Source organism: Pan troglodytes, chromosome 20, assembly GCF_028858775.2.
Source record: "Pan troglodytes isolate AG18354 chromosome 20, NHGRI_mPanTro3-v2.0_pri, whole genome shotgun sequence".
Lineage (NCBI taxonomy): Eukaryota > Metazoa > Chordata > Mammalia > Primates > Hominidae > Pan > Pan troglodytes.
Genome location: NC_072418.2, coordinates 17,547,136 through 17,559,742, shown reverse-complemented (window position 1 = coordinate 17,559,742; position 12,607 = coordinate 17,547,136). Strand labels below are relative to the sequence as shown.

The following is a 12,607-nucleotide window of genomic DNA, read 5'->3' as shown; positions in this document are numbered from 1 at the left end:
ATGTACCTGGTCACTGTGCTCGGGAACCTGCTCATCATCCTGGCCGCAATCTCAGACTCCCGCCTCCACACCCCCATGTACTTCTTTCTCTCCAACCTGTCCTTCGTAGATACCTGTTTTGCCTCTACCACGGTCCCAAAGATGTTGGTGAACATCCAGACACAGAGCAAAGTCATTACCTATGCAGGTTGCATCACCCAGATGTGCTTTTTTGTACTCTTTATAGTGTTGGACAGCTTACTCCTGACCGTGATGGCCTATGACCGGTTTGTGGCCATCTGTCATCCCCTGCACTACACGGTCATCATGAGCCCTCAGCTCTGTGGACTGCTGGTTCTGGTGTCCTGGATCATGAGTGTCCTAAACTCCATGTTACAAAGCTTAGTGACATTGCAGTTGTCCTTCTGCACAGACTTGGAAATCCCTCACTTTTTCTGTGAACTTAATGAGATGATCCACCTTGCCTGTTCTGACACCTTTGTGAACAACATGGTGATGTATTTTGCAGCTGTGCTGCTGGACGGTGGTCCTCTTGTTGGGATCCTTTATTCTTACTGTAGGATAGTTTCCTCCATACGTGCAATCTCGTCAACTCAGGGGAAGTACAAGGCATTTTCCACCTGTGCATCTCACCTCTCAGTTGTCTCCATATTTTATGGTACGGGGCTAGGGGTGTACCTTAGCTCTACTATGACCCAAAACTCACACTCAACTGCTGTCGCCTCGGTGATGTACACTGTGGTCACCCCCATGCTCAACCCCTTCATTTACAGTCTGAGGAATAAAGACATAAAGGGGGCTCTGACACAATTCTTCAGAGGGAAACAATAAAAGAGCCATTTTTCGGCCGGGCACAGTGGCTCATGCCTGTAATCCCAGCACTTTGGGAGGCAGAGGTGGGCGGATCATGAGGTCAGGAGTTCAAGACCAGCCTGGCCAACATGGTGAAACCCCCATCTCTACTAAAAATACAAAAATTAGCCGGGCGTAGTGGCATGCGCCTGTAGTCCCAGCCACTCAGGAGGCTGAGGCAGGAGAATCGCTTGAACCCATGAGGCAAGGTTGCAGTGAGCTGAGATCATGCCACTGCACTCCAGCCTGGGAGACAGAGTGAGACTCTGTCTCAAAATTTTTTTAAAAAAAAAATTTTTTAAAAGAGCCATTTTTCAAGAAGGGTCTGTGATTCCAGAGCTGTAAGCCCCAGACCCAAACATTGTGATTTATTAGTCAGATTGTGAAAATAGAAGTGGTTCCTTCTGTTAATTTTTTGGGATTTGTATGATCTTAACTGCTTTGTAAAATGTATGCCTTTTCTTTAAAAGCTTTCAGCTCTCAAACAGCCAACAGTTTTTTTGTCCTTTGTCATTTTCCAACTTTTGCAAAGTTATTCCCAGACTAGGGTCAGAAACAAGGTGGAGATTCCTATCGGTCTTATGCAGTAATGAGTTGTGTTAGCCCAAATAATTAAGAATGGCCACTCTAAGGTCATTAATATAATTTTACTGTGGATGCCTAGCTGAGACCACAGGTTTTCATTTTTCCATTTGTTATTTCTTTCTCTATCACTGCCTTAACTGGTCCTCCTCACAATGTAAATTTTAATATACTAGTGTGTTTTATAGCTACTCCTGGAATTTTATTCTCTTCCTTAGGATCCTGTCTTCTATTCTGCTTGGTGTCTATAGTGCCCTCTATATTCCCTGGTAAAAAGAAGGAGGACAAAAATTGCTTATTTTTTATTTTTTATTTTATTTATTGATTGATTTTTGAGACAGAGTCTCGCTCTGTCTCCCAGGCTAGAGTGCAGGGGCGTGATCTCCGCTCACTGCAAGCTCCACCTCCCGGGTTCACGTCATTCTCCTGCCTCAGCCTCCCGAGTAGCTGGGACTACAGGCGCCCGCCACTATGCCCGGCTAATTTTTTGTATTTTTAGTAGAGACGGGGTTTCCTTGTGTTAGCCAGGATGGTCTCGATCTCCCGACCTCGTGATCCACCTACCTCAGCCTCCCAGAGTGCTGGGATTAAAAATTGCTTATAAAATACATGTTCCAAGTATAAACTAAACAGAAAGACAAGTGAGCATGCATAAATTGACTTCATCTGGCCTTAAGACTCAGCAATTACCTTCAACATGACAGAATAAAACTTTCAGTCACATATGGAATTACCGTGGAACATCTGAGGCATAGAAGCTTAGTGTCCATGTGTAATGAAGTTTGAGCATCTGAGAGATTTGGTGTCATAGTCCATATAATTTTATTGTATTAGCTTCCTCATTTTACTTAAAATTTTTCAGTGCTACCTATAAATACGACTCCTTCCATTGTACTAACAAATATCTTCCCCTTTAAAAATTGTGTCATAAACATTAAAGTGCAGATAAGTGAACAATATGTGTGCTTCGTTTATCAGCAGTTGCTTTATATATTTTATACTCTGAACTCTCTTCAACTCTCACGATCAAAGGAATACACACACGTGAACTTGGATTTCTGCCTATTATTGCCTCTGGGAATAGAAACTTGTGTGAACCAAGGTCACAATTCATTCCTTCAAAAACATATATGTCCTTGAAAGCTTTCCTGGCTGCCTAGAAAAAAAGGAAACAATACTCTCGTTTTAATACAATTATCTGACATAAGCATCAATATCCAGGTAATCATTAATGCTGCCTCAAATATAAGAACCAATGTTAAAAACTAAGAAGCATTAGAATATTTTGAATGTCTTTAGATCTGTTTGCACTGTTTATTGTATCAGTAAGCTACTGCTGCATAATAAGCCATCCCATTAGTCAACGGTTTAATGTCCTGCTTTTTTATCACATAGGAGTTTATGTTGGGAAAGTTTTTCATTGGGATTAGGACATAGGGATTTTGAAGAGGACAAAATATTCAGTCCATGCGACTATCCAAATCTAGTTAGTTTTTGAATTTTGAATAGGAAGGACAGTTTGACAGAGGAAGATCAAGAGAAGTGGTGGAAACTCACAAGGCCTCTTACAACTTCTTCATAGACATTGGACATCTCGTGAATGCTCACATTCTTTCAGACAAAGCACATCACATATCTATGCTCCACATCAACCAATGTAGGGATATACGTGCCTCCCAATTGAGGTATTAGCAAAGCCCAGAGCCAAAGGTGGAGAAACACAATATTCCCAAAGACAATAGGGGAGTTAATAAATAAGTAAAAATTAAATTTACTGGCATGAGAAACAGACATGCAAGCATTTCATACTTATGTCCACATTAAATGTTAATGAATGATGTGCTATAAACTTGCAATAAAATAAGTGTTCTATGAAGAATTAAAGGAGTTCTTATAAGACTTCCTACAAGAATTGAAGGAGTAATTTGATGAACTAAAGACATAGTCAAGAATAGCTGACATATCCATTGAGCATCTGTTCTGTGCAAGGTAATCTCCAATAAGCTTCAAAATATTGCTTACTTCTCACATAAACTCCATAAGTAGATGGAATTTTTTTTTGAGACAGAGTCTCACTGTGTCACTCAGGCTGGAGTGCAGTGGCACGATCTTGGCTCACTGCAACCTCTGCCTCCTGAGCTCAAGTGATTCTCCTGCCTCAGCCTCCCAGATAGCTGGGACTACAGGCACGTGCCACCACGCCCAGCTAATTTTTGTATTTTTAATAGAGATGGGGTTTCACCATATTGGCCAGGCTGGTCTTAAACTCCTGACCTTGTGATCCACCCGCCTCAGCCTTCCAAAGTGCTGAGATTACAGACGTGAGCCACCACACCCGGCCAGTAGATGGAATTTCTAAAGGTTTCATTTTCTTTCATGAGAGAAGCACACAAGAGGCACATGCAATCTTTATTTATGCAAAAGCTGACCTGCCCAGTCCAACACTGACCACCTGAAGTCAAATATGAGGTGTGTGGTAGGGTTCTTGCTGGAGAAGATCTCAAAGTACTAATATCTGACTCTAACACTGGACCATAGCCTTGATCCTCAAAGAGTGAACCACCCAACAGGTCAGGGAGCATCAACATCAACGGGGAAACCATTACACATGTAGAATGTCTGGACCTATCCTAGAGGCCCCATATGAGAATCTACATTTGAACAAGATCCCTAATTGAATCATACACACATTGAAGTTGGACATATTCTGGACAGAATAGCCTTTCAACCTCTCTAGTGTTAACATTTTTACTGCTTAACTTTCTGTGGTGTGGGCTGTCCCGTTAGTTGCAGGATGTTGAGAAACATCTCTGGATTATTTTTCATAATCACTTGAAAAAATATTATTTCATAGGTCAAATTAGGAATACTCAAGAGTTTTTAATTGCAATTATTTCCTTTCTGCTGAGGCTGAGTATACAGTATTTGTTGGTTTGTTAGCCATTTACTTTCTCTATTGCAGATTTTGCAGGTTCTTTGCTTTTATGTTCTAGAGTGTGAGTGTTTTTATTCTTTTGATTGCATTCATTCAAATGAAGAATTAGAGATTTTTCACCAAGTTTGCTGAATAATAGTTAATTTTTTATGTATGTATAGATGTATGTCAAGGGATTGTGTAAAAGATATATAGATATAGATACATATATATATATATATATATATATATATATATATACAGGACGAAGAAAAGAAAGTTTATAAACTTTGTTTTATAAACTTTGTCAAATCTCTCAGTTGGTCCTATCATGAACCCACACTCTCCAATTTTTCTTAACTTAGAAAATACTTCTGCGTCTTTAGTAGAAGTAAATCCTATGTATTTCCACCTTATTTTATAACCCTTTTTCCTTATAGCTACCTTTTTGTCTTTTTTGATGAGATCTTTTATAATTTAGTTTTAAATTTAATTTTTGATGGACCAATAGTAACTGTATATATTTATGAGGTACAACGTGATGTTATGACATATGTATACACTGTTGAATGATTAAGTGGAGCTAATTAACCTATCCATCACCTCACATATCTATCATTTGTTTGTGGAAAGAACATTTAAAATTTAATATTTTAGCAATTTTGAAATATATAGTACATTATTCTCAACAATAGTCACCATGTTGTGCAATGGAGCACTAGAAATTATTCCTCCTGTCCAGCTGAAACTTTATAGCCTTTGACTAACATTTTCCTTTTTGTATCGACCCTGTCCTCACCCCTATCCTCTGGTAATGTCCATTCTACTCTATACTTCTTTGAGTTTTAATTTTTTATATCCCAGGTATATGTGAGAACACAAAGACCTATTTTTTTAATATTAGTCATCTTCTGCTATTTTATGGAACACGTTCAAGCAGAAGGAGATAAATGTATGAAGGCATTGAGCATTGAAGCTCTGGCTTCTGGTGAAGCTGAAAGTCAAGGTCAACTTGGTCAACTTATGGAAGATTGATGTGGGTTGGGGTAGGGCAGTGTGAAGGTATCAGAGTCAAGCCTTGTGTTTGAAGCTGTAGAATTTCAGCTTCTTTCTCCCATGGGGAATCACAGGGTGGGCATTTAAGCCAGAGTGTTAGGTGATCAGCTGTGAAATATAGATTTTTCTAGATCAATGAGAATATGGGTATATAGAGATGCCAGCCTCAGAAGACTGGAAGAAATCATGAGGAACTAAAACAGGACCATTAAATTGGGTAACTGAGTGATAGAGAAAAAAGGGATACTTTTGAGAGCCAGAAGGAAAAATATGAGCCTCACTTCATCACTGGTGATAACTATTCATTCACTAACAAGAAGGAACAATGTAAAGCACCTTACACAGATTGATTACATCTCCCATCTCAGGAGGATGGATGCTGCTATCTCACTATTTAGAAAAACATATTAACATTTTGAATGGTCTTGTTGATTCTCCAAGTTCAGACAGCTGATTCAAGGTAGCTCTGACATTCCAAACCTGTTTTCTTCTGATTTCAGAAGTTTTGCATTTATTATTTTTTACAAAACTATGTTACCATTGCATCTGGTTAAAAAAAAACAACAACTCACTTTTGTTGCATTTTTTATGTTTTCTTTGGTGAATTCTGGGCTTATTCCCTTCACTCATTTTTCTCATGGGATATTCAATCTGTAAGGTGTCTTGACACTCTAAATAGACCATGTTTTGTTCATTATTAATTTTTCTTGGCTTCACAGGTATTTAACCAGGCTTGGGGTGCTGCCAGAAATGAGGAAGCTTTCTGCGTCACAATCTCTCATTGACCACTTGTGCCTATCAGATCTTTTACCCTCTCATGCCTATTTCTTCATCTCTCTCTGTTTATTCAACAGATGTTTTTGTTTTGTTAAATACAGAGCACAAAATGGTTGCAACCTCCACTGCCATGTTCAAGTGATTCTCCTGCCTCAGCCTCCCGAGTAGCTGGGACTACAGGTGTGTGCCACCATGCCCAGCTACTTTTTGTATTTTTAGTAGAGACAGGGTTTCGCCATGTCAGCCAGGCTGGTCTCGAACTCCTGACCTTGGGTGATCTGCCCACCTCAGCCTCCCAAAGTGTTGGAATTACAGGCGGGAGCCACCATGCCTAGTCTGATAGGTAAGCAAATGCTGTGAGGATGTGGAGAAAAGAGAACCCTCGTACATTGTTTGTGGGAATGTAAATTAGTACACCTACTATGGAGGACAGTTTGGAGGCTCCTCAAAATACCAAAAAAAGAGCTACCATATGATCCAGTAATCCCACTGCTGGGTGTATACCCAAAAGAAAGGAAATCATAATATCAAAGAGACATCTGCAGCCTCATGTTTGTTGCAGCAACATTCACAATAGCCAAGATTTGGAAGCAACCTCAGTGTCCATCAACAAATGAATGAATAAAGAAAATGTGGTACTTACAAACAATGGAGTACCATCCAGCCATAAAAAATAAAGAGATCCTGTCATTTGCAACAGCACAGATGAAACTGGAGGTCATTGTGTTAAGTAAAATAATCCAGGCACAGAAAGATAAACATCACAAGTTTTCACTTTTTGTGGCATCTAAAAATCAAAACAATTGAACTCATGGTCATAGAGAGTAGAAGGATGGTTACTGGCCAGGCACAGCAGCTCACACCTGTAATCCCAGCACTTTGGGAGACTGAGGCGGGCGGATCACTTGAGGTCAGGAGACCAGCCTGACCAACATGGTGAAATGCTGTCTCCACTAAAAATACAAAAATTACCCAGGCATGATGATGCGCACCTGTAATACCAGCTACTAGGGAGGCTGAGGCACGAGAATCGCTTGAACCCAGGAGGCAGAGATTGCAGTGACCCAAGATTGCACCACTGCATTCCAGCCTGGGCAACAGAGTGAGATTACATCTCAAAAAAACAAAAACAAAAAACAAACAAAACACACACACACACAAAAAGGGATGGTTACCAGAGGCTGGGAAGGTAAGTGAGTGATATGGGAAAGGTGGAGATGGTTAATGGGTCCAAAAAAATAGAAAAAAATGAATGAGACTATTTGATAGCACAACAGGGTGATGACCTATGGTCAGTAGTAATTTAGTTGTACATTTTTAAATAATTTAAAGGCTATAATTGGATTGTTTGTAACACAAAGAATGAATGCTTGAAGGAATGGGTACCCCATTCTCCATGATGTGATAATTGTGCATTGCATGGCAGTTTCAAAATATTTCACGTACCCTGTAGTAATATACACACTTACTATGTACCCCCAAAAAAATTAAAAATTGAAAAATAAAAACAAGGCCCCTCTTCCCACCTTCTTCAAGAGATCCATGTAATAACACCCATAGGCTCAAAATCAATGATGGGGAAAGATCTATCACACAAATGGAAAACAAAAGAGAGCAGGGGTCACTATTCTTGTATCAGATAAAACAGAATTTAAACCAACAATAGTCAAAAAGGAGGACGAAGGGCCAGACGTGGTGGCTCACGCCTGTAATCCCAGCAGTTTGGGAGGCCAAGGCGGGCGGATCACGAGGTCAGGAGATAGAGACCATCTTGGCTAACATGGTGAAACCCCGTCTCTACCAAAAATACAAAAAATTAGCCGGACGTGGTGGTGGGCACCTGTAGTCCCAGCTACTAGGCAGGCTGAAGCAGGAGGATGGTGTGGACCCGGGAGGCGGAGCTTGCAGTGAGCCGAGATGGCACCACTGCACTCCAGCCTGGGTGACAGAGCAAGACTCTGTCTCAAAAAAAAAAAAAAAGGAGGATGAGGAAAGGCATTACATGATGATAAAACGTTCAATGTTCAATTCATAAAAAAGATTTAACTATCCAAATATGTACCTACCCAACATCGAAGCCCCAGATTCTTCACAAAGCCACTGCTTCTAGACTGAGGAAGAGACATAAACAGCAACACGATAATAGTGTTGTAACTACTGCTGTATGAGAGATCAAGATGAGCTGTAGTCAGATGATAAAGAAGAATGATTTTTTTTCTTTTCCTTTTTTTTTTTTTTTTCCGAGATGAAGTTTCACTCTTGCTGCCCAGGCTGGAATGCAGTGGCATGATCTTGGCTCACTGCAACCTCTGTCTCCTGGGTTCAAGCGATTCCCCTGCCTCAGCCTCCCGAGTAGGATTACAGGCACCTGGGATTACAGGCACCTGCCACCATGCCCAGATAATTATTGTATTTTTAGTAAAGACAGAGTTTCACCATGTTGGCCAGGCTGGTCCCAAACTCCTGACCTCAGGTGATCCACCCATCTCCCAAAGTGTTGGGATTACAGGCATGAGCCACCACGCCCGGCCTAAGAATGATTTTTAAATGATAGCCAAAGGTGATGTGATGCAACTTCCAGAAAGAGATCTAATACAAAAAGCCAAAAGTCACAATAAAGAAGAATGAATTGATAAAATCAGGTTGGAAATGTGTGTATAACATGAGATTAACTTAGCCAAACATCTACATTTATAAAGCAAAAAGGGCAACATGCAAGTATGTTCATAAAGCGACACCCCATGCCAGCATTAGACAGATCATTGAAGCAGAAAACTAAACTTTAGAGATCCAAAGGACCGCTTCAGAAGTGCCTCAGTTTAGACTTTGGAGAAAACTTTCACTCCAGGTTGGGTTCAGATTTCAGACAGGTCTCTGGAAGATAAGCAAGTCCATATAGAAAAAGTAACAAAGGCTGGAGTGGGCTGGGTATGGTGGCTCACACCTGTAATCCCAGCACTTTGGGAGGCCGAGGTGGGTGGATCATGTGAGGTCAGGAGTTCGAGACCAGCCTGGCCAACATGGTGAAACCCCATCTCTACTAAAAATACAAAAATTAGCCAGGCATGGTGGCGCACACCTGTAGTCCCAGCTACTTGGGAGGCTGAGGCAGGAGAATTGCTTGAACCCGGGAGGTGGAGGTTACAGTGAGCCAAGATCGTGCCACTGCACTGCAGCCTGGGTGACAGAGCAAAACTCTGTCTCAAAAAAAAAAAGACTGGATTGACCTGATGTTGACCCTAATGTCTTGGGAACAGAGTATGCAAGAAAAAAAAAAATTCTTTCAGTGCAGAGCAATGTCCCACAGGGACATCATGTGCTAAGGGTGGGAATAACAAGAGGGAAATGTGCCTAATGAGCAGATACACAAATCCATAAATATCTCCGCTGTCACTGTCCCTCAGCATATGCTACCTTGGACTGGACGGGACATGCTTGTTTCTTTTGGAGTCCTCAATCTGGCTCGAGTACTGATGCCTGACCTTCTCCTGCTGTCTTGTCTCAAGACAGAGCTTCAGTTTCCATCATCAACCATCCAGGGAGGAATTCATACATCCACATGGACGACACCTTCCTTCCAGAAAATCCATCAGGGTGAGTCCAAGTGCACAGTAGGTACTATAGGAAAGGCTCTGGGAAAATGAGAGCCATGAATATAGACCTGAAGTCCCCTGAGAGCCAATACAGCCAAGCCCAGAGCAGAGAGATTGCTTTGGTTGTTTGCTTGCTTGAGTCATTAATTGATTGATGTATTTATTTGTGATGCTAAAAAGAAATGGATGTTGAACTCAGCAATGGAGGATAATAGTTGACAATTAGTAGTAACGGAAATGGAAGTGCCATTAGAAGAGGAAATGGGGGAAGCCTAATTAAAAGAGTAAAAGTAGAACATTTGCCCAGGGATCTTTGCAATTAAGTGGAGAAGAGAAATAGGACATTAGTTGTGGAGGTATATACACTGAAGTGAGGGCATTTCTTTTTTATTTTAAGAAGGAGCGGGCCAGGCATGGTGGCTTACGCCTGTAATCACAGCACTTTGGGAGGCTGACGCGAAGGAATCACAAGGTCAGGAGTTCAAGACCAGCCTGGCCAATATGGTGAAACCCTGTTTCCACTAAAAAAAAAAAAAAAAAAAAAGCCCCGCATGATGGCACATGCCTGTAATCCCAGCTACTCAGGAGGCTGAGGCAGGAGAATCTCTTGAACCCAGGAGGCAGAGGGTGCAGTGAGCCGAGATCATGCCACTGCACTCCAGCCTGGGCAACAGAGTAAGACTCCAACAACAACAACAACAAAAGACAGATACCAGAACTCCAGAACTCAAGGCAAATGAAGAAAATGAAGAGGGGATGCATTTCACTTCATGGGATACCTTTGCAACCAAATTCATACAGGGCAAATGCATCGACATCTGGACAGAGGGCCTCCTTGTGCCTTCCAGTTTCAGCAGCTGTCAGGCCATCTCCTCCGTCAGCATCCTCTGACACCATCTCTCATCCCTCTCATCTTGCTCATTCTCCTGCCACATTGGCTTCCTTGTTGGCCTTGAATATCTGAAAGAAGCACATTTCTCAGGATGCTTTATTGATCCTTCCTTCCACCTTGCACACACTTCTGCACATTCATACCGGGTCTTCATTATGTTCTCTGCTCAGTTGCCACCTTGTCTGCTGGTTTAGCCTGAACACCCAGTAAAAATGATGCCTCATCCACGCTTTTCTTCTTATCTTCTTTCTTTTTCTTCATAAGATTTGTTACCATCTGACATAGCATATGGTATTTTAAAAGTTTACTTATATTATTTCTCCATCATTAGATTGTTGAGGCCTTGGTTTTATGGCACCATTCACTCATCGTCTAAATTTCTGGAATATGTCAAAATTCAATTTACTTTATTAAAGTGCATGAAAAATTTTCTTCTTAAAACTATAGAATACATGCCCTCAGGGAAAGGCTGAGAGTAAGAAGGAACTCCAAATTAGAGATGCAAGGGGATCCCCAACAGGAATCAGATTCACACACAAAATATAGAAATTAACTTCTTGTAAAATGAAGGTTATGAGAAGCTGAGGAGGTTGGGGACGAAGAAAGTTGGGAAGATGTTGGTCAAAGAATAGAAAATGAGAGTTAGTGAGAAGGAATTCATTCGAGAGGTCTATTGTACATCATGGTAACTATAGTTCATGAAGATATTTTGTAATTTCAAAAATGGCAAAAGTGGATGTTAAGTGTTCTCTCCACAAAAATGATAATTATGTGAGATCATGCAGATTTTAATTAGCTACAAATGGCCATTCACTTTGTACTTATACTTAAACATATTATGTTGTACATGATAAATAGATGCAACTTTGTCTGTAATTTTATAAATACATATTTTAGAAAAAGAAATTAACTTCTTGTCTAAAGAATATAAATGACAACATTTCTGTTAGGATTGGAAGGCATGCTTGTGTCATATTCTCCTTCTCTTTTTTTTGGTAGTCACATCAACAAGATGAAACCAGGGAATGATACACGAATTTCAGAATTTCTTCTTCTAGGACTTTCAGTGGAACCAGAATTGCAACCCTTCTTCTTTGGGCTGTTCCTGTCCATGTACCTGGTCACTGTGCTCGGGAACCTGCTCATCATCCTGGCCACAATCTCAGACTCTCACCTCCACACCCCCATGTACTTCTTCCTCTCCAACCTGTCCTTTGCAGATATCGGTTTTGTGTCTACCACTGTCCCGAAGATGCTGGTGAATATCCAGACACAGAGCAGAGTCATCACCCATGCAGGCTGCATCACCCAGATGTGCTTTTTCCTACTATTTGCAGTGTTGGACAGCCTTCTCCTAGCTGTGATGGCCTATGATCGGTTTGTGGCCATCTGTCATCCTCTGTACTACACAATCATCATGAACCCTCATTTCTATAGACTGGATTCTTAGTGTCCTGGATTCTTAGTGTCCTGAATTCTCTGTTACAAAGCTTAATGGTGGTGCCACTGCCCTTCTATACAGACATAGCAATCCCCTACTTTTTCTGTGAACTTAATCAGATAATCTGCATTGCCTGTTCTGACACCTTTCTTAATGACATCATGATATATTGTGCAACTGTGCTGCTGGGTGGTGGTCCCCTCACTGGAATCCTTTACTCTTACTCTAAGATAGTTTCCTCCATACGTGCAATCTCATCAGCTCAAGGTAAGTACAAGGCATTTTCCACCTGTGCATCTCACCTCTCAGTTGTCTCCTTGTTTTATGGTACAAGCCTAGGAATGTACCTTAGTTCTGCTGCAACCCACAACTCACCCTCAAGTGCAACAGCCTCAGTGATGTACACTGTGGTCACCCCCATGCTGAACCCCTTTATCTACAGTCTGAGGAATAAAGACCTAAAGGATGCTCTGAAACGCTTCTTCAGAAGGAAGCAATAA

At 41.1% G+C, this 12,607-nt stretch overlaps 1 protein-coding gene and 1 pseudogene across 1 annotated transcript; both read left to right on the top strand.

The window, feature by feature from the left end:
• LOC747830 (putative olfactory receptor 7A2) lies at positions 1 to 839 on the top strand. The gene is made up of 2 exons (XM_054672960.1): positions 1 to 355; positions 641 to 839. The coding sequence occupies exons 1-2, from the start codon at positions 1 to 3 to the stop codon at positions 829 to 831; spliced, it is 546 nt and encodes a 181-aa protein (XP_054528935.1). The 3' UTR covers positions 832 to 839.
• A 10,839-nt stretch (positions 840 to 11,678) lies between these two features.
• On the top strand, positions 11,679 to 12,607 carry LOC100610270 (olfactory receptor 7A10-like; annotated as a pseudogene).